This window comes from Heloderma suspectum, chromosome 3 (assembly GCF_057233095.1).
Source record: "Heloderma suspectum isolate Gila_16-S chromosome 3, 16-S_ref, whole genome shotgun sequence".
Classification (NCBI taxonomy): domain Eukaryota; kingdom Metazoa; phylum Chordata; class Lepidosauria; order Squamata; family Helodermatidae; genus Heloderma; species Heloderma suspectum.
In genome coordinates, this window is record NC_139460.1 from 109,981,840 (window position 1) to 110,000,091 (window position 18,252).

General features: G+C 44.8%; 2 protein-coding genes across 12 annotated transcripts in view; one reads left to right on the top strand and one right to left on the bottom strand.

Annotated features, from left to right (window-relative positions):
* The window catches only part of BMX (BMX non-receptor tyrosine kinase), a 38,153-nt gene extending 28,271 nt beyond the window's left edge, over positions 1-9,882 (bottom strand). Inside the window, exons 1-4 of the mRNA XM_084844133.1 lie at positions 9,752-9,882; positions 4,270-4,425; positions 3,986-4,090; positions 1,866-1,947 (exon numbers count right to left, since the gene is read on the bottom strand). Of these exons, the coding sequence (XP_084700259.1) occupies positions 1,866-1,947; positions 3,986-4,090; positions 4,270-4,416 (334 nt within the window). The 5' untranslated portion in view covers positions 4,417-4,425; positions 9,752-9,882. The remainder of the gene's footprint in view (positions 1-1,865; positions 1,948-3,985; positions 4,091-4,269; positions 4,426-9,751) is intronic.
* PIR (pirin) overlaps positions 9,540-18,252 on the top strand; it is a 44,158-nt gene continuing 35,445 nt past the window's right edge. Inside the window, exons 1-5 of one of the 11 annotated variants that reach the window (XM_084844142.1) lie at positions 9,540-10,064; positions 10,468-10,610; positions 11,280-11,423; positions 13,547-13,639; positions 17,949-18,027. In XM_084844142.1, the coding sequence (XP_084700268.1) occupies positions 13,578-13,639; positions 17,949-18,027 (141 nt within the window). In that variant the 5' untranslated portion in view covers positions 9,540-10,064; positions 10,468-10,610; positions 11,280-11,423; positions 13,547-13,577. The remainder of the gene's footprint in view (positions 10,065-10,467; positions 10,611-11,279; positions 11,424-13,546; positions 13,640-17,948; positions 18,028-18,252) is intronic. The other 10 variants (XM_084844141.1, XM_084844139.1, XM_084844143.1 and 7 more) reach the window with 10 other exon arrangements.

Sequence of the window (18,252 nt, forward strand, 5' to 3'; positions counted from 1 at the left end):
TAGAGTTATAAAGGAACTGGCAGAAGAACTCTCAGAACCGCTGTCTATTCTCTTTGAGAAATCATGGAGGACGGGGGAAGTGCCAGATGACTGGAGGAGGGCTAACGTTGTCCCTATCTTCAAAAAGGGTAAAAAGGAGGAACCTGGGAACTACAGACCAGTCAGTCTGACATCAATCCCTGGGAAAATTCTGGAGGCACCTTGACAACAATGCCATGATTACTCGAAGCCAACATGGATTTGTCAAAAACAAGTCCTGCCAGACAAATCTGATCTCATTTTTTGATCAAGTAACCTCCCTTGTAGACCGTGGGAATGCTGTAGACATCATATACCTCGACTTCAGCAAAGCTTTCAACAAAGTGCCCCATGATATCCTGATGAGCAAACTAGCTCAAAGTGGGCTAGATGAAACAACCATCCGGTGGATCCACAGTTGGCTACAGAATCGGACTCAAAAACTGCTTATCAATGGGACCTTCTCAAACTGGGGAGAGGTAACGAGTGGGGTACTGCAGGGCTCAGTCCTGGGCCCAGTGCTCTTCAACATTTTTATGAATGACTTGGAGGAGGTGGTGCAGGGAATGCTGATCAAATTTGCAGATGACACAAAATTGGGCGGGATAGCTAATACTTTGGAAGACAGAAACAAAATTCAAAGTGATCTGGATAGACTGGAGCGCTGGGCAGAAAACAACAGAATGACATTTAATAGGGACAAATGCCAAGTTCTGCACCTAGGAAAAAGAAACCAAATGCACAGTTACAAGATGGGGGATATGTGGCTCAACCACACTACAAGCAAGAAGGATCTTGGAATTGTTGTCGATCACAAGCTGAATATGAGCCAACAATGTGATGTGGCTGCAAAAAAGGCAAATGCTATTTTGGGCTGCATTCATAGAAGCATCGCTTCCAAATCCCGGGAAGTACTAGTTCCCCTCTACTCAGCACTGGTTAGGCCTCATCTGGAGTACTGTGTCCAGTTCTGGGCACCACACTTTAAGAAGGATGCAGACAAACTGGAGAGGGTTCAGAGGAGGGCAACAAAGATGATCAGGGGACTGGAAACAAAGCCCCATGAAGAGAGACTGAAAGAACTGGGCATGTTTAGCCTTGAGAAGAGAAGACTGAGGGGAGATATGATAGCACTCTTCAAGTACTTGAAAGGTTGTCACAGAGAAGAAGGCCAGGATCTCTTCTTGATCATCCCAGAGTGCAGGACACGGAATAATGGGCTCAAGTTACAGGAAGCCAGATTCTGGCTGAACATCAGGAAAAACTTCCTGACTGTAAGAGCAATACGACAATGGAACCAATTACCTGGGGAGGTGGTGGGCTCTCCCACACTGGAGGCCTTCAAGACGAGGCTGGACAGCCATCTGTCACAGATGCTCTGACTTGGATTCCTGCATTGAGCAGGGGGTTGGACTCGATGGCCTTGTAGGCCCCTTCCAACCCTACTATTCTATGATTCTATGATCCCTTTGCGTATATGAAGCTTTCCTCTCCATTGAAATGAATGGGGAGCTCCATGTGCATACTTGTTAAATGAATTTGTAGCGTGGATGTACACTTCTTGAATGTAGCAAAGACCAGTTAGTCAACAGACATGATTTATAATTTAGATCACTACAAAAATTAGTTTCTATTTTCACAATGGCTGACCTGCTAAAAGGGCCACATTGATTGACTGCAATCTGGATAAATTTATGTATTTAATTTTTCTCAAGTTGCTCTGTAAAGAGTTCCCACACAGATGTGTTATCATTTGGCTAGTTCAGCTAAGTTTTAATACAGTATTTGTAATGGAAATAATTTATACTTAGTCTTCAAGAACGGTTTCCGAGTCTAACGCTTGGTACCTTTGTGCAAAGCATCCAACCATCGTCTTCGACTCTCTTCATTTGCAGAGAAAACATACAGCAGGCCACCTTTGTACACAATCTTAAGCATAAGAGAAAGCAGTTTTGTAGTTAGATGTACTAAAAAAATAATAGCATAGAATATTGTGTGAAGTTACGTTTGTTTCATCTGAGGTATGGTTGAAACATAGATTTAGTCATTGCCATATACATAAAGTTATAAATAAGGTGTACAGTGGAATAATAGGATCAGAAATGTGGGTGGCTGGGGGAGAAAAAGGTAAATAATTCAAGGCATACATCTGATAGATTTCAGCAGCCATATTAGTTACATCAGTCAGAGTCGGATTTAGATCTGAACCCAAAATCTCTTTCTAAAACAGATTTGAGGATTCAGTTCCCTCCTGCCAGACACTGTTTCTCTAATCTAGTGTCCCTGATCCTAAGGTACTACTGTTGTTTTGTCTGTCTCCATTGTTTTGCCCATTGTGTAAACACAATGAATGGATCTGCACAATAGCTTAAACAGACATTTTAAGGGAACCATCATACCATCATGTGCAAATATTATGAAGTACATTAAGGTAAGACTAGGATTGCCAGCTTTAGAGACTGTGGGTAATACTCAGCAGTGTCCCAGAGCTAGAACTAATGACTTTGCACTAGCATAAACCAATGCTTGCATAAAGTAGCCAGGGCAACAGGAAAAGGTGGGGACCTGCTGCCAAAATTTGGCCGCACAGAAGCATGGCAGCAAAAAATCACCCCCTTTTTGCCACTGTGCCATCAAATTTCAACAGCAAATCACTGCTTTTCCTGTTACGCTTGCAAGCGCTTGTTACGTTGTACAAGCATTGGTTTGCTCTAGCACAACATTGTTAGCATTAATGCTGGGACACTGTAGGATGCTACCTTGTGCCTTTATCAGCAGCTTGATGTATAAATGCAGACATATGTAGGCAATCCTAGTTCAGAGGCAGGTAATAAGGCAATGGAAACAAAGGGGCAAAGGGTTGCAGAGAAGAGGCTGTGTACAGAGGTTGTATGTTGGGTCTAGAGATAGCATATGGAGCAAAGACAATCTCCTCGAATCTCCAGTGCCAGAGTCCTTAACTTCCGAGACCTGAATCTGTTACCTTCCACAGCATACCCTACTACCACTTCCAGACCATTCCGTACTTAAAAGGAAGAATAGTCTCCACAGCTTTGTTCAATTGGCCTCATTCTTTCTGTATCTAGAGTGCAATCCCATGCATGTTTAGACTGACAAAAGTCCTACAACTCCCAGCATTCCCCAGCTCGCCATGCTGGCTGGGGAATGCTGGGAGTTGTAGGACTTTTGTCAGTCTAAACATGCATAAGATCACACCCTTAAAGTATTTTAATACCCTGCCTTTTCATTCAATTGTCCAGGGTGGTTTACAACCAATTAAAAACAATAAAGCAATTAAAATGCAACAACAATAAGAAAACAGATAAAAATAGAATAGCAAGCAGCCTAAAAATATTTTTTCAAATTAGCCTAAACATTCCAAAGAAGTCAGAGCTTCACAAAAATAGAGATTTCATCAAGAGGCAGTTTCCTACTCAGTATTTATCATGAGCACTAACAGAGGCGAAATTAAAACAGCTTCCTATGCACCAAAGGCCTTTTTATAGAAGTAAAGTCATAAATCTGTGGCAGAAGGCCATCAGGGAGGAAGCAAGATGGGGCCTCCCTAAAAGGGAATTCCAAAAACTAGGCACAGCCACAGAAAAGACCAAGTAATGTATTTTCAAGCTCATCAGTGGGAAACCTGTGACTCTCCAAATGTTGTTGGACTCCAATCCCATCAGCCCCAGCCAGCAAGGTCAGGGATGATGAGAGTTGACACCAGCAACATCGGGAGGACCACAAGTTCCCCACCTCTGCTAAGCTGGTTGCTGTGCAACCTTTTGTGACCCCCTGCAAAACCACAAGCCTATCTATCTATCTATCTATCTATCTATCTATCTATCTATCTATCTATCTATCATTTCTATACCGCCCAATAGTCAAAGCTCTCTATGGCATTTGACTTGTAGCCACCATCCAACAAATACAGATTTGCCACTCAAACATTGCTATTGTGTCCCATTACCTGGAAAGGATATTGCCTCTCTGGAGGGGTTTGTTCCTCAGGATTCACTGCTTCAACACATCGAATTTTCTTAATGTCAATTGACCCTTTTCTGGTTCCTTTTTTCTAGGAACAGAAGGTGAAGTAGGGAGTAAGTCAGCAATGCTCACAAATACACACAACACTGGGTGCTCAGAAGAGGAGAGGGGCCCCCTAACGCACTGTGAAGAGGCATTCTCAATTGGCCAAAGACCCAAGAGGTACCTTGAATTCTTAGAATGCATTGTAAGGCATCTGCTTCTCACCTCTTTGTCATAGTCATAGTCATAGTAGGAGACACTTGTTTTTGTAAGAACAAACAGTCGTTCTTTGTAATTATTGGGGGATATTTTTTTCTTTTGCTGGGACTTCTTCACCAGCAACTCTTCTAGAATGTTCTCTGTGCTTTCCATTTTAGGTTCCTAACAGAGAAGCAATTGTTGCCTGTTAGTACACTGAAATTAAAACTGATACAATATTCAGTTAAAATAACATATAGTCAACTCTGAGCTCCGAATGTAATTTATAATTACATTCTTTATAATTCTCTTACTTGCAAAATAATTAGGAAAATATGAATTGGGGTAGCACCTTCATCTGAAATATAATGCTTGTGAACAGTTTATTGGTTAGAATGGGACCAAACATTCAAGTAAGTATGCTTAGGAATGCAACCCAAGGAACATTAGATTCAAGATGGAAGTCTATGCAAAATTATGAGATGGAGGCTGCAATCTTATGAACGCTTACCATGGAGTAAGCTCTACTGAATTCAGTGGCACTTACTTCTGAGTATACTGCAGTAAAACAAGCAAATCCACCCACACAAATATATTTTCTAGGTTTTAGTTTGATAGATCAAAAGTATGTTCTCAGTCTTAATCCACAAATATAACTGGACTGGAAATTTCTTGATCTAGCTTTAAAAAGATCATAATACATCTTTATGTGTTTAGAAATATTGGAAGCAATTCTAATTCATTTTGTGCTTGTATAATGCTTACAAAATAATAAAATAAGCAAGAATAATACATATACAATAACCTGTTTAAAAACATAAAAATTAAGAAGTGCAGCTTACCTCCATGTGCCACTTTCTACAAGGGACTATATTCTTCTCTTCCTTATGATAGCTTCAAGAGGAAGTATCCTTCCCAGGGCTTCACTCTTTTACATGTTTAGCAAATATGGGCATGTCTGTCAGAAATTATTTGCATGCTATTCATAGCATCATACACTCTCACTTTTCTGATGATAACACCTATCCATCTTAGTTTTTCTGATTTTAAATAGAATAATATATTGCAATACGTTGTTTTTAAATTTCCATGCCATGCTATCAGTTGAGTTTTTACAGTGTACATTCCAATGTGGGCATGTGTACAGCTGCAATTTTATACCCACTTGTATAAATGTAAGCCCCATTGAACTCCATGTGATTTATTTCCGAGTAGATATGTAAACCCCCTCATGGATCACTGCCTTGTTGTGGCGAAGGGGTTTGTGTAACTCAGTGAAGCCATAAGCTATGCTGTGCAGGGCCACCCAAGACGGACAAGTCATGGCGGAGAGTTCTGACAAAATGTGGTCCACTGGAGAAGGAAATGGCAACCCACTCCAGTATTCTTGCCAAGAAAACCCCATGGAACGTATCACGAGGCTAAAAGAGATGACGCCGGAAGATGAGCCCCTCAGGTCAGAAGGTGTCCAATATACTACTGGGAAAGAGCAGAGGGAATTTCCAAGTAGCGCCGGAAAAAGTGAAGCGGCTGGGCCAAAGCCGAAAGGACACTCAGCTGTGGATGTGTCTAGTGGTGAAAAGAAAGTTCAATGCTGTAAAGAACAATATTGTTTAGGAACCTGGAATGTAAGATCAATGAATCGAGGTAAGCTGGAGGTGGTCAAACATATGGCAAGATTGAACATCGACATCTTGGGAATCAGCGAACTAAAATGGACAAGCATGGGCGAATTTAATTCAGGTGACCATTATATCTACTACTGTGGGCAAGAATCCCTTAGAAGAAATGGAGTAGCACTCATAGTCAACAAAAGGGTGGGAAAAGCAGTACTGGGGTACAATCTCAAAAACGATAGAATGATCTAAGTACGAATCCAAGGCAAACCATTCAACATCACAGTAATTCAAGTCTATGCCCCAACCACTGAGGCCAAAGAAGCTGAGGTTGATCGGTTCTATGAAGACCTACAACATCTTCTAGAACTAACACCAAAAAAAAAGATGTCCTCTTCATCATAGGAGATTGGAATGCTAAAGTAGGAAGTCAAGAAATCACCGGGATAACAGGCAAGTATGGCCTTGGTGTACAAAATGAAGCAGGTCGAAGGCTAATAGAGTTTTGCCAAGAGAACACGCTGATCATAGCAAACACTCTTTTCCAACAGCACAAGAGGTGACTCTACACATGGACATCACCAGATGGTCAATATTGAAACCAGATTGATTATGTCCTTTGCAGCCAAAGATGGAGAAGCTCTATACAGTCAGTAAAAACAAGACCTGAAGCTGACTGTGGCTCAGATCATGAGCTTCTTGTTGCAAAATTTCGGCTTAAATTGAAGAACCACTAAACCATTCAGGTATGACCTAAATCATATCCCTTATGAATATACAGTGGAGGTGTAGGAACAGATTGAAGGGATTAGGCCCAATAGACAGAGTGCCTGAGGAACTATGGACGGAGGTCCGTAACATTGTTCAGGAGGCAGCAACTAAATCCATCCCAAAGAAAAACAAATGCAAGAAAGCCAAGTGGCTGTCTGATGAGGCTTTACAAGTAGCTGAGGAAAGAAGGGAAGCGAAAAGCAAGGGAGAAAGGGGAAGATATACCCAACTGAATGCAGAGTTCCAGAGAATAGCAAGGAGAGACAAGAAGGCCTTCTTAAATGAACAATGCAAAGAAATCGAAGAAAACAATAGAATGGGAAAGACTAGAGATCTCTTCAAGAAAATCGGAGATATCAAGGGAACGTTTTGTGCAAAGACGGGCATGATAAAGGACAAAGAAGGCAGGGACCTAACAGAAGCAGATGAGATTAAGAAGAGGTGGAAAGAATACACAGAAGAACTATACAGGAAAGATCTGAATGTCCCTGATAGCCATGACAGTGCAGTCACTGAACTTGAGCCGGACATCCTAGAGAATGAAGTGAAGTGGGCCTTAGGAAGCATTAGTAACAACAAAGCTAGCGGAGATGACAGTATTCCAGCTGAGCTATTTAAAATCCTAAAAGATGATGCTGTTAAAGTGCTGCACTCAATATGCCAACACATTTGGAACACTCAACAGTGGCCACAAGACTGGAAAAGGTCAGTTTACATTCCAATCCCAAACAAGGGCAATGCTAAAGAGTGTTCAAACTACCATACAATTGCACTCATTTCACATGCCAGCAAGGTTATGCTCAAAATCCTAGAAGCTAGGCTTCAGCAGTATGTGAACCGAGAACTACTGGAAGTACAAGCTGGGTTGCAGAGAGGCAGAGGAACTACAGATCAAATCGCCTACATTCACTGGATCATAGAGAAAGCAGGAGAATTCCAGAAAAACGTCTATTTCTGCTTCATTGACTACACTAAAGCCTTTGATTGTGTGGATCACAACAAACTCTGGCAAATTCTTAAAGAGATGGGAGTACCAGACCACCTTACCTGTCTCCTGAGAAACCTGTACGAGGGCCAAGAAGCAACAGTAAGGACCGGACATGGAACAACCGATTGGTTCAAAATTGGGAAAGGAGTACGACAAGGCTGTATATTGTCACCCTGCTTATTTAACTTATATGCAGAGTACATCATGAGAAACGCCGGGTTGGATGAATCACAGGATGGAATTAAGATTGCCGAGAGAATTATCAACAACCTCAGATACGCAGACGATACCACCCTAATGGCAGAAAGTGAAGAGGATCTCAAGAGCCTCTTGTTGAGGGTGAAAGTGGAGAGTGCAAAAGCTGGTTTGAAACTCAACATTAAAAAAACTAAAATCATGGCATCTGGCCCCATCACTTCCTGGCATGTAGAAGGGGAAGAAATGGAAGCAGTGACAGATTTTATTTTCTTGGGCTCCAAGAGCACCGCAGACGGTGACTGTAGCCATGAAATTAAAAGACGCTTGCTTCTTGGGAGGAAAGCTATGGCAAACCTAGACAGCATAGTAAGAAGCAGAGACATCACCTTGCCGACAAAGGTTCGTCTAATCAAAGCTATGGTTTTCCCAGTAGCAGCGTATGGCTGTGAGAGCTGGACTGTAAGGAAGGCAGAGCGCCGAAGAATCGATGCTTTCGAACTGTGGTGCTGGAGAAGACTCTTACGAGTCCCCTGGACTGCAAGGAGGTCAAATCAGTCCATCCTAAAGGAAATCAACCCTGACTGCTCATTGAAAAGACTGAAGCTGAAGCTCAAATATTTTGGCCACCTAATGTGAAAACTCCCTGGAAAAGACCCTGATGCTGGGAAAGATTGAAGGCAAAAGGAGAAGGGGAAGGCAGAGGATGAGATGGCTAGATAGCATCACCGATGCAATGAATATGAACTTGAGCACACTCTGGGAGAGAGCGCAGGACAGGAGGGCCTGGCGTGCTATGGTCCATGGGGTCACAAAGAGTCGGACATGACTGAACGACTGAACAACAAAGATATGTAAAAGATTGTGCTGTTCACTACTTGCTCAACTGTCATTGCTTCCCCAAGAAAGCTAGATAACAGCAGTGAAGGCTGCACCAGATGACCTCCCATTTTGATTTTCATGTTGAAAGTAGTGCTTTTTGTGGAAGGTAGAAATATTTCATGGAAAATGTTACAATGCAGTCATAGGCGTATCTATTTAGAAGTAAGCCCCATTGAGGTCAATGAGACTTTCTCCCTGATTAGGGTGTATCGGATTGCAGCCTGAATCTTTTTTTGACATGCCATTTCACTGAGCTTGCTTTTAATTGATTCCAGGGTCCCCATATCTGTTTAAAATCAAAGAATAGTAGGGTCGGAAGGGGCCTGCAAGACCATCGAGTCCAACCCCCTACTCAATGCAGGAATCCAAGTCAGAGCATCCCTGACAGATGGCTGTCCAGCTTCGTCTTGAACGCCTCCGGTGTGGGACATCCCACTTTAGCTCCAGAAGCATTGCACATACCGGAACCCCTGGTCTGACAAATGCAAGCCTTGGGACCGTTTGATGTAGTATAAAAAGGGTTTTAAGGGTGCAATCCTATGCACGTTTAGATAGAAAAAAGGGTCCTACAGCCCCCAGCATCGCCCAGCCAGCCATGCAGAAAAAAGACAAGAGAAGATGCCTTCAGCCAACAGGCAACCGACAGGAAGAGACAGTCACGGCCCCCAAAGGACCAGAACCACGCCTCGCTTCTCCTTGTTTACAAACAGACCCCTTGACGCCCCGCCTCCTAAAATCTGTTTCCCTTGAGTTGGCGTTACAACCAATGGGAGAATTGCGCGGGCTGGCCCCGCCCACTCCGCCGGACTCCGGAGGAGAAATGAAACGCCCGTTTCCACCTCGCTCCCCCGGTGGGCGGGCTAAGCGGAGCCAGCGTGGGGAGCCGGGAGCTGCTGCGAAGATCCCCGTGATCCTATAGCTCGGTTGACAGAATCGCTCTGCGCGTGGCTTTGGAGCCCCCTTCTGGCCTTTGCAGCGAGATCCTCAACGTAGTAAGTGCCCCTGCCTGCGTTTGGCACGATTGACTCCCAAAGGCTGCAGCCCTGTGCACGCTCACCTGGCCGTGAGCCCCGTTGAACGCAGTGGGGCTTTACCTCCGAGTAGGCGTGCATAGGATGGCGCCGCGAGTGCGCTTCGAGTGACAGCCTTGATGGCAGTGGCCCCGGGTGACTCATCATCCGTGCCTGCAGTGCCCAGCGCGGCTGCGTCTCGTTTTAGCGCGGGGAAGGGGCTGGGCAGGATTTTGCCGAGTCATCCTGAGCGGGCGCTTCAGGAAGCGGCATTTTCTGCGGGGCTTGTCAGCTTCAAGGTTTCGTTCAGAAGGGGCTGGTGTCACGCTCCTGAAGAAGGGGAGCAGCACCCCGGGAACGGTAGGTATATCGCTTGGATGTTATTTTCCCTTTTAGGGTAAGGAAAACAAAGCCTACCTTTAAAACAAACAGCAGCAACAGACCCAAGTTTCCCACTGGCATATTTGTAAACGGAAGCTAAATTCTGTGCTAGTATTTTTTTTTTCTTTTTCAAATCTTTCAGTCCCTCTGCTATTGTTTCGTAGGTTAGCTGCTGAAGGAACGTGTGGTCGCTTTTATTCCTTTGCTTTTTAAAATTCAGGTGATTGTGGTTACTACAGTTTTTTCTTAAAAAAAAAAACAACAAAACTTTTTAAAGGATTTTATTCTTTTATCTTGTCGTTCACCGCTCCAACGTCTGTGATGTGGAGCGGGATATAAATATTGTAAATAAATAAATAAATAACGTACCTGTTCATTTCAGCAGGTGGTCGAGATCTTTAGGGTTTGCATCTCCTCTTCCAAGGAAGAATGGCTGCAGTAAGAAAAGTTGTCAAAACCGTGCTCAGCAAGGAGCAGGCGGAAGGAGTTGGGGCTCGTGTGCGCAGGAGTATCGGCAGGCCTGAGGTAAGAGAATGGCTGGTTACGTTTGCTCCTCTATCCTTCCAGATAAATTTGATGATACACTAAGGGTGCAATCCTATGTGTTTAGACAGGAAAAAGCCCTTCAGCTCCCAGCATTCCGCAGCCCGGGAATGCTGGGACTTGGAGGACTTCGTTCTGTCTAAACATGCATCGGATTGTGCCCTAAAGCAACTTTCTCCCAACATGGTGCCTTCCAGATGAGTTGGACTTCAACTCCCATCATCACCTACTGGCTGGGCATGGTGGAAGTGGTAGTCCAGCACATCTAGAAGGCTGCACTAAAGTATGGGGCATTTTCTTATTAGAATGCTTTATTGTGGATGTCAAGAAAACTGTTCTAGTGATACTGCAGCCTCTCCACTGGCAGCATCTAAGGAAACAAGGGGGATTTACCACATGCCCCTTATTATGGGATATCCTCTGTTTTTCAGATTATTTCAGTATGGAATTCTATAAATAAATAAAATCAAATCGGTTGCTAACCATTTCTTTACCGGTCAGTTAAAGTTGAACATAAGATAGGGCCTTAGATTAAGTTGGACCACTGGTCTGTATAACTCTGTACTGCCTACCGCTCCAGTGGGCAGCGGCTCTGTCTTGGGGCCAAGGTGCATGTTACGTTAAGCATGCCTGTTTTTCCTTTGAAAACAGAAGCAGCTATTAAGATCAGGACCACAGTGCATGCGAAGGTGGGGGAGGTAACCCGTTCCTCCTGTGTCCTCGTTCGGATGAAAGTCCTCCCTTTCTCCCCTGAAGCTGCTGTTGGCATAAGAGGGGAGTGCTGCTGATGCCAAGGTCAGCTTCCCTCTTGGGCATGAAAATCGGGTAGGTGGGGGGAGGTGACTTCTGTTGAGACTGCTGCATGGCAGGAGAGCATTCAGTCCTCCCCCCTCACAGTCCTGATCATCATCTGCCACCCCCACCCCGGCTGCTGTTTTAAAAGGAAAAAAAAAACCCGGACATTCAAGGGCAAACTATGAGTTTTATGTGATGTGTGGTTTGGTTCTCAGAGGAATTTCCAGCCGAAAACCCTTTACCTGGAGTTGCCATGGTGTGGATTGTTTGAGCAAAACGGTTTTTGCCTGAGTCTCCATTCATGTGCTTTAGGGTTCAATCCTATGCATGTTTAGACAGAAAAAAAAGTCCTACAACTCCCAGGATGCCCCAGCCACGGTTGGGATGCTGGAGCATGTTGGGAGTTGTAGGACTTTTTTTCTGTCTAAACATGCATAGGATTGTGTCCCTAGGCTCCGTAGATGGAAGGGCAGAGTAGAGTAACCCCATGCTGTGCACCTGGACAGTGGCGTAGTGCAGCCAGCGCTCACAGGGATGCAGCTCCGGCATTGTTTGATAAGTAGGGGTTCTGACATTATCTGCCACCCCCACCCACCCTACGCAGAATTCCCTGTTTCCTCTGAGCTTAGCTGCAATCCTCACAGAAGTGGGCGGCGGGGGGATAGATTTTCCCAGCAACAACATATTGTTCCTTGTCGTAATGCAAAGTATTTTGGACTGCCTTGGGCTGCCTTTATACTAAAGACCCCCCCACCCCAGTCCTCCCATTCTGGAGCCTTTCCATGTTTATTGCGGGCTCCCAGACAGCAACCACATACTTGCTGAGAGGGGAAGCTTTTATTTTTCAAGGTTCCATAGGACTCAATGAAACAGCGCCATCTAGCGGCTGTCTTATTCGTGCAGCGTTCCGAGTTGAAAAGATGGTTCATTAGTTCCGGATCTTTTTGAGGCAAAATAACCAGGAAATACCTTTGGATGTGCCCTGGAGGTTAACAATATCATGAAAAGGACTAGCAAATTTCCATGAGTGAGCGATCTCGACAGCAGGATAAAACCACCCTGTGAAGCAGCCCTTGGTCTTGAGTTGAGATCCAATAGCCTTACAACCCCGCACCCCCCTCCCCTGCTCCTAACAGATGAAAACAGCTGGAACTGGCTTGTTGATATGGATGAACACAGCTTCCTGCACTTCTGCCCTCTCTTTGGGGGTGTGGCCATGGGGAGTCATGATGAGCACCTGCACATCAGCATTGGCCACTGCACCTTGACAGATGAGATAGGGCAACCTCCCCCAACCTGATGCCCTCTGGATGTTTTGGACTCCAACTCCCATCAGCCCCAGCAACCATGGCCAGTGGGCAGGAATCTTGGGAGTTGCCTGAAACGTCTGGAGGGCATCAGCTTGGGGAAGGCTGACATAGGGTGTTCCCTGGCTGGGGCTTATATATACTGGTGGTGTGTTGGGGTGCCTGAAAAGTTAGCTGAAATACCCTGGTGTGGTGGTGGAGAGGGAGGAGATGGATGCATTTGTCTGGCAAGCTCCGTGGGCTTTGGCAAATGCCGCTTCTTTTCAGGCATAAATATTCCACTCATGTTGGGGGCAGGACTAACCAAAGCAAGCATACTATACTGCTAAGCCCATTTGCTGTCATGCCCCAGACTCTGCCCATTTTTGCATCTTAATACAGTGTCAATCCAATACACCAGCATATCTTTGTATGTCACTGATGCCAGAAGAATCAGGAGTGACTTGATTTTTTTTTGTTTTTTCGGCAAATTTAGAGCTCACCTTTCAGCTGTTCTAGACGCCAGTTGCAACTGAAGTAAAATAAATTGCTGCTACAACGACAACGATGCAAATAAAAAAGTCTAAAAACGGACTCATTAAAACAGGGACTTTGCATTAATAGGGCATTATTTTAAATTGTTTGCTTGAAAAGTCTTTACAGCTCATTCAGAAGCTCATTTATCCTCATCAAGTGGGTGTAACTCGAGGACAGGTCTGTATTGCTAACTGATGTGTAATTGATAGTGTAAACAATTGTATATCGTCTCCCTCAAACAAGTACCATCCTTTAAAAAAATGTTTATAAGAGACTTCTATTATTAATTTTAATTTTCAGTTGAAAAACCTGGATCCATTTCTGCTGCTTGATGAGTTCAATGGAGGCAAACCAGCTGGCTTCCCTGATCACCCTCACAGAGGTTTTGAAACGGTAAGTTATCTGTATTACAGCATGCTTATTTGTTTCCACGGGTTTAACCTGTAATACCAGTTACTGGGGGGATGTAGAATACCTAGGAGCTCTTGCTGAAGGACATTCCCTCGTGTTTGCCATTCCCTCATGTCCTTGGTGTGCATGGATGTGCATGCACATTTTCTTTAAATTGATTTTTAACTCCTTTGAAAATGAAATTTTATGAAAAAGAGATTTCTCCTTTCTCCCAAGCGGTACAGCTGACACAGCCCCAGGGCCAGCATCAAGGGTAGGCATGGTTGGGCACATGCTGAGGGCCCACACCCCAGCAGGGGCCCACAGACAGGAGCCCCCTGGACTTGCTCCTCCTTTTCATGATTGCAGCCTGCTTGTTCTTCTGCCTCTCACTCTGGCCCAGACAGCGCTGGTGGTGAGGAGGAGGAGCGGGAGGTGCCCCTGCCTCCTTGCTCACTGGCTCTCTGCCTGCCAAGCGAGTAAGCAAGTGGTAGCAATGAGGAGAAAGAGGATTTACTTCTTTATTTATTGCATTTATAATAAATGTACTGGGGAAAAGGCAGGGTATAAATAAATATAGTAATAATTTATATCTCGCTTTTTTCCCCTCCAAGTAACCCAAAGCATCATACATAAATAATTCTCCTGCTCTCTATTTTATCCTCACAACAACAACCCTGTGAGGTAGGTTGGTCTGAGAGTCTGCAACTGGCCCAAACTCACCCAGTGAGATTCATGGCTGAGTGGAGACTAGAACCCGGATCTCCCGTGTCCCAGCCCAACATTCTAACCACTATGTCACGCTGGATGAGAAGCAATCGCAGCTGGTGAGAATGGTGGTGAGAAGGTAGACTCACTGAGGGAGGGGTTCATGCAGGGTATCTTGCTCAAAAGCCTGGAGCCAGTGCTGCGCCGTTCAGGCAAAGGTTTGTTACTTCCGTGTGAACAACAGGAGCGGGGAACCTCTTTCAGCCCGAGGGCTGAATTCCATTTTGGATAGGGATATCAAAGAATTTCGCCACGGATTCCAGTGAGGCCGGATTCTAAAGAATCTGGCCCCCTGGAATCTGTGGCGGAACGGCCTCCCACCCCCCCGCAAAATCCCTCCATGACGGAACTTACCTGGGGCGGATGTGGAGGCAGTGGCGGCTCCCGTGGCTGGTCTCCTGGCTGGCCGTGGCTGGGCTGCTGCGGCCGCCAGTTGCATCCTTGCAGCCGTGATAGGCTATGTAAATATTTACGTAGCTTATCACGGCAAACGGCAGGGACACAAATGGCGGCCGCTACGCCATTTGCCTCCTTGCTCTTTGCCGTGATAGGCTACATAAATACTTATGTAGCCTATCGCGGCTCCTTGCAAGGACACAAATGGCGGCCGCTATGACGGCCACCATTTGCGGCTGCGGCCGGAACTCCGGCTGTGGCCGGCCCCAGCCGGCAGCTCTGCGGAGCTGGCCAGGGAGGATTCCAGGGGGAGGGACGGAGCACCTCCCCCCCCCCACAGATGCCCCTGCGCGGAACCAGTGGTGGGTGGGGGCAAAGGCAAAAGTGGGCAGGCCAGAGGTAAAAGGGATGGGTCCCAAATACAGGAAAAAATGCCAGTCTGTTGTATCTTAAAGCTCTTACTGCTGGCTTTTAAGCCACATAAGAGGCATTTCAGCCTTTTAGAAGGGGGGGGGGGACTGCAACAGCTGGAAAACGGCCAAATGGTCGGCAGTCAGGGGAAAGTGCCGTGGCCATGCAAAGGGGGCACAGCTATCCGGGGAGCCCCGGATTGGGGCCACAAGAGGTCCTGCACCCCTGCCATACATAGTCAGCACATCTCCCCCCATGGCTCTAGTATGGATGAGAAACGGGAGGATGGAGACTTGCTCACAGATGTGTTTCTTTCTTTTATTCATTTACAATATTTATATACCACTCCGCGTCAAAGATTTCGGAGCGGCGAACGATGAGATAAAAGAATAAGGTCCCATAATTAAAACAATTAAAACATTTTAAAAGGAACAGATTCTGAACGTAATAAACTGCAGCTGGTCACTCAGGGAAGGGCTTTTGAAACAACCGTGTCTTCAGGAGGTGCCAGAAGCAACACAGTGTTGGCCCCTGCATGGCACAGCACCTCTGGACACTCCCATGCAAACGCTAGCCCCATGTAGACATTCAGATTACTCACACAATGAGGTAGAATGGGTGCGGGTTTGCTGCCTCTGCCCCTTTCCATCCTCACTGCCCTCCAGGGGTTGGAGAAAGATGTTTGCAGCAGGGAACCTTTTCTACTCTTGGAAGTTCCCCATGCGATTTAAAACTCTGATTTTTCCAGGGTTCTAAATCCTGCAGTGAACCTCCCCAGGTAGAGGAGTCTCCCTGATGCAGATGTCCGCCTCAAACCTGGGAAGGTGGGCAGAACTAGTGCACGTGTCCCTGTTCAACCTTGTCACTCCATGAGTAATTTGGACGCCTGGAAATGGCTCCGGTGAGAGCTACTTGTGTATTGTTAGAATCGGGACTGAGACGAGGCCAGAGGAGTTGGCCACAAAAAGAAAGCCACAAAGGGAACATCAGTGAAAGCGGTTTCGGTGCAACTGCAAAGAGGAGCATTTGAGGACACAGCACTGACTGTACATTCAGTGAGTTTGATGGAGGAAAGTTTGGAGATGGCATGTTAGCCAAAGAACGCTTCTTGATAAGGAAGAAATGCTGAAGGGAATTGTTGCTCTCTCTCTCTTTTTCTTTAGCTTTTGGTGTTTTAAATAAGACATTTGATCAATTTAAGCGGCTTAGGGTGCAATCCTATGCATGTTTAGACAGAACAAGTCCTACAACTTCCAGTCCTACATTTCCCTAGCTGGGAAATGTAGGACTCTTTTTCTGTCTAAATGCATAGGATTGCACCTTTAAGATGCTTATGACAGCACTGGGCAGTAATCACTTAGAGTAAGGACTAACAGAATATTCAGAGGGATTTTTTTGGCTGCATCCCTGTGCTGTATTTGAAAGTTTCAAACAGTTTGAGAACAGAGAGTTGACTCTGTCTTGAAGTAGTTCCTCACGCCCTGCCTCTGTCCCCTCCTACCCTTAAGTTCCCAAATCCTCTGGCATGCCTGACAGTCAGTCTTAATAGTTCCTTGCACGTACATTCACTCTGCTACTCCAGCTGTCCCACACAGGGTCATTTGCTGTAAATAGTGTTCTAGGTGTCCCCCCCCCCCGTAAATTCAATCATGCATAAAGGGGCTGATGGTCAGCAGTTCATTATGTATGCATGTATGTATTTATATGTCGCATTAATACCCTGCTCTTGACCCGGGAAGTCTCCAAGAGCAGATTACCTATCAATAAAAACAAGATAATCCCTGCCCTCAGGTTTACAATCTGAAAAGTCACAACACAAATAGTGAAGGGGATGGGAAGTGAAAAGGAAAGCAAGAAAATTCAACTTTATATTAATGATCTTGGATTACTGTCTTAACTCCCCTGAATTTCATACACTGTAACTTGCAAAAACAAGATTCAATCATAGAATAGTATGATTGAATCTTGTTTTTGCAAGTTACAGTGTATGAAATTCAGGGGAGTTAAGACAATAACCCAAGATCATTAATATAAAGTTGAATTTTCTTGCTTTACTTCATGCTGATGATCTAGTTCTATTTATTCAAAGTCAGGAAGGTTAAAAATATTTATTAAAAGAATGTTATAATTATTGTGTGAATGGAATTCTTTTACTTCATTATGACAAGACCAAGGCTTCAGTATTTTTGAAAAGTATTAAAAATATATTTGGTTTTTAGGTGGACATTCACTTGAACAAGTTTCCATGTATAAGTCTTTAGGCATTCTGTTTCAGTCTTTCTTATCTTGGACATTCCATAGAAATTGTTATTGAAAATGCACCTAACAGTATGGTTGCTATTCCACGTTTTTTTCTGTTCTAAAGGGGGTTATATATCCCCAGTATTGCACGTTTTTTACACCGTAGGGCACAAATCCTATCGGTTTCGGGGGCTATTGCTAAATAAGTTTGACACTCAGCAACCGTACAAATCTGTGCTATGGAAGGAATGGACAGCAAGGGTGACTGGGTTGGCAAGCAGGCTCATAAAACGAGGCTCATTAAAGAGTTGTTTGTTTGGCTGGTTCACTGGTCTCTTGGTTACAAATTCTAAGACTGGAAAAAGAGTCTTATGACCCCTTAAAGATTAACACCTTTATGTTCTGCAATAGAACCCAGAAAATGATATGTTACAAACATCTATTAGCCTTTAAGGCACTATTGATTTTTCTCTTTTTATGTGTTTTGCTGTAACAGACTGACATGGCCGCCCCTGTGTAATTCTGGAGCATTTCCTTCATGCACCAGCAGGTGGCATTGCTCAGCAGCTATTGAGGTAAGCTGGCCCAGGGCAAAAAGCCTTCCTAGGAAAAGCACCTCAGTGATCTGTTCTTTGAGGGAAAGATGCACTATCAGATCTATAATTGTTTCCCATTGACTTCAGTGGACAGGAGTTAGTTCCTGCAGTACCTTTACAGGTGGCACCTTTGCACGCGTGCTCAGCAGTAAGCCCCATTGTGTTAAGTGGAGCTTATTCCTAAGGAATTGTGCATAGACTATA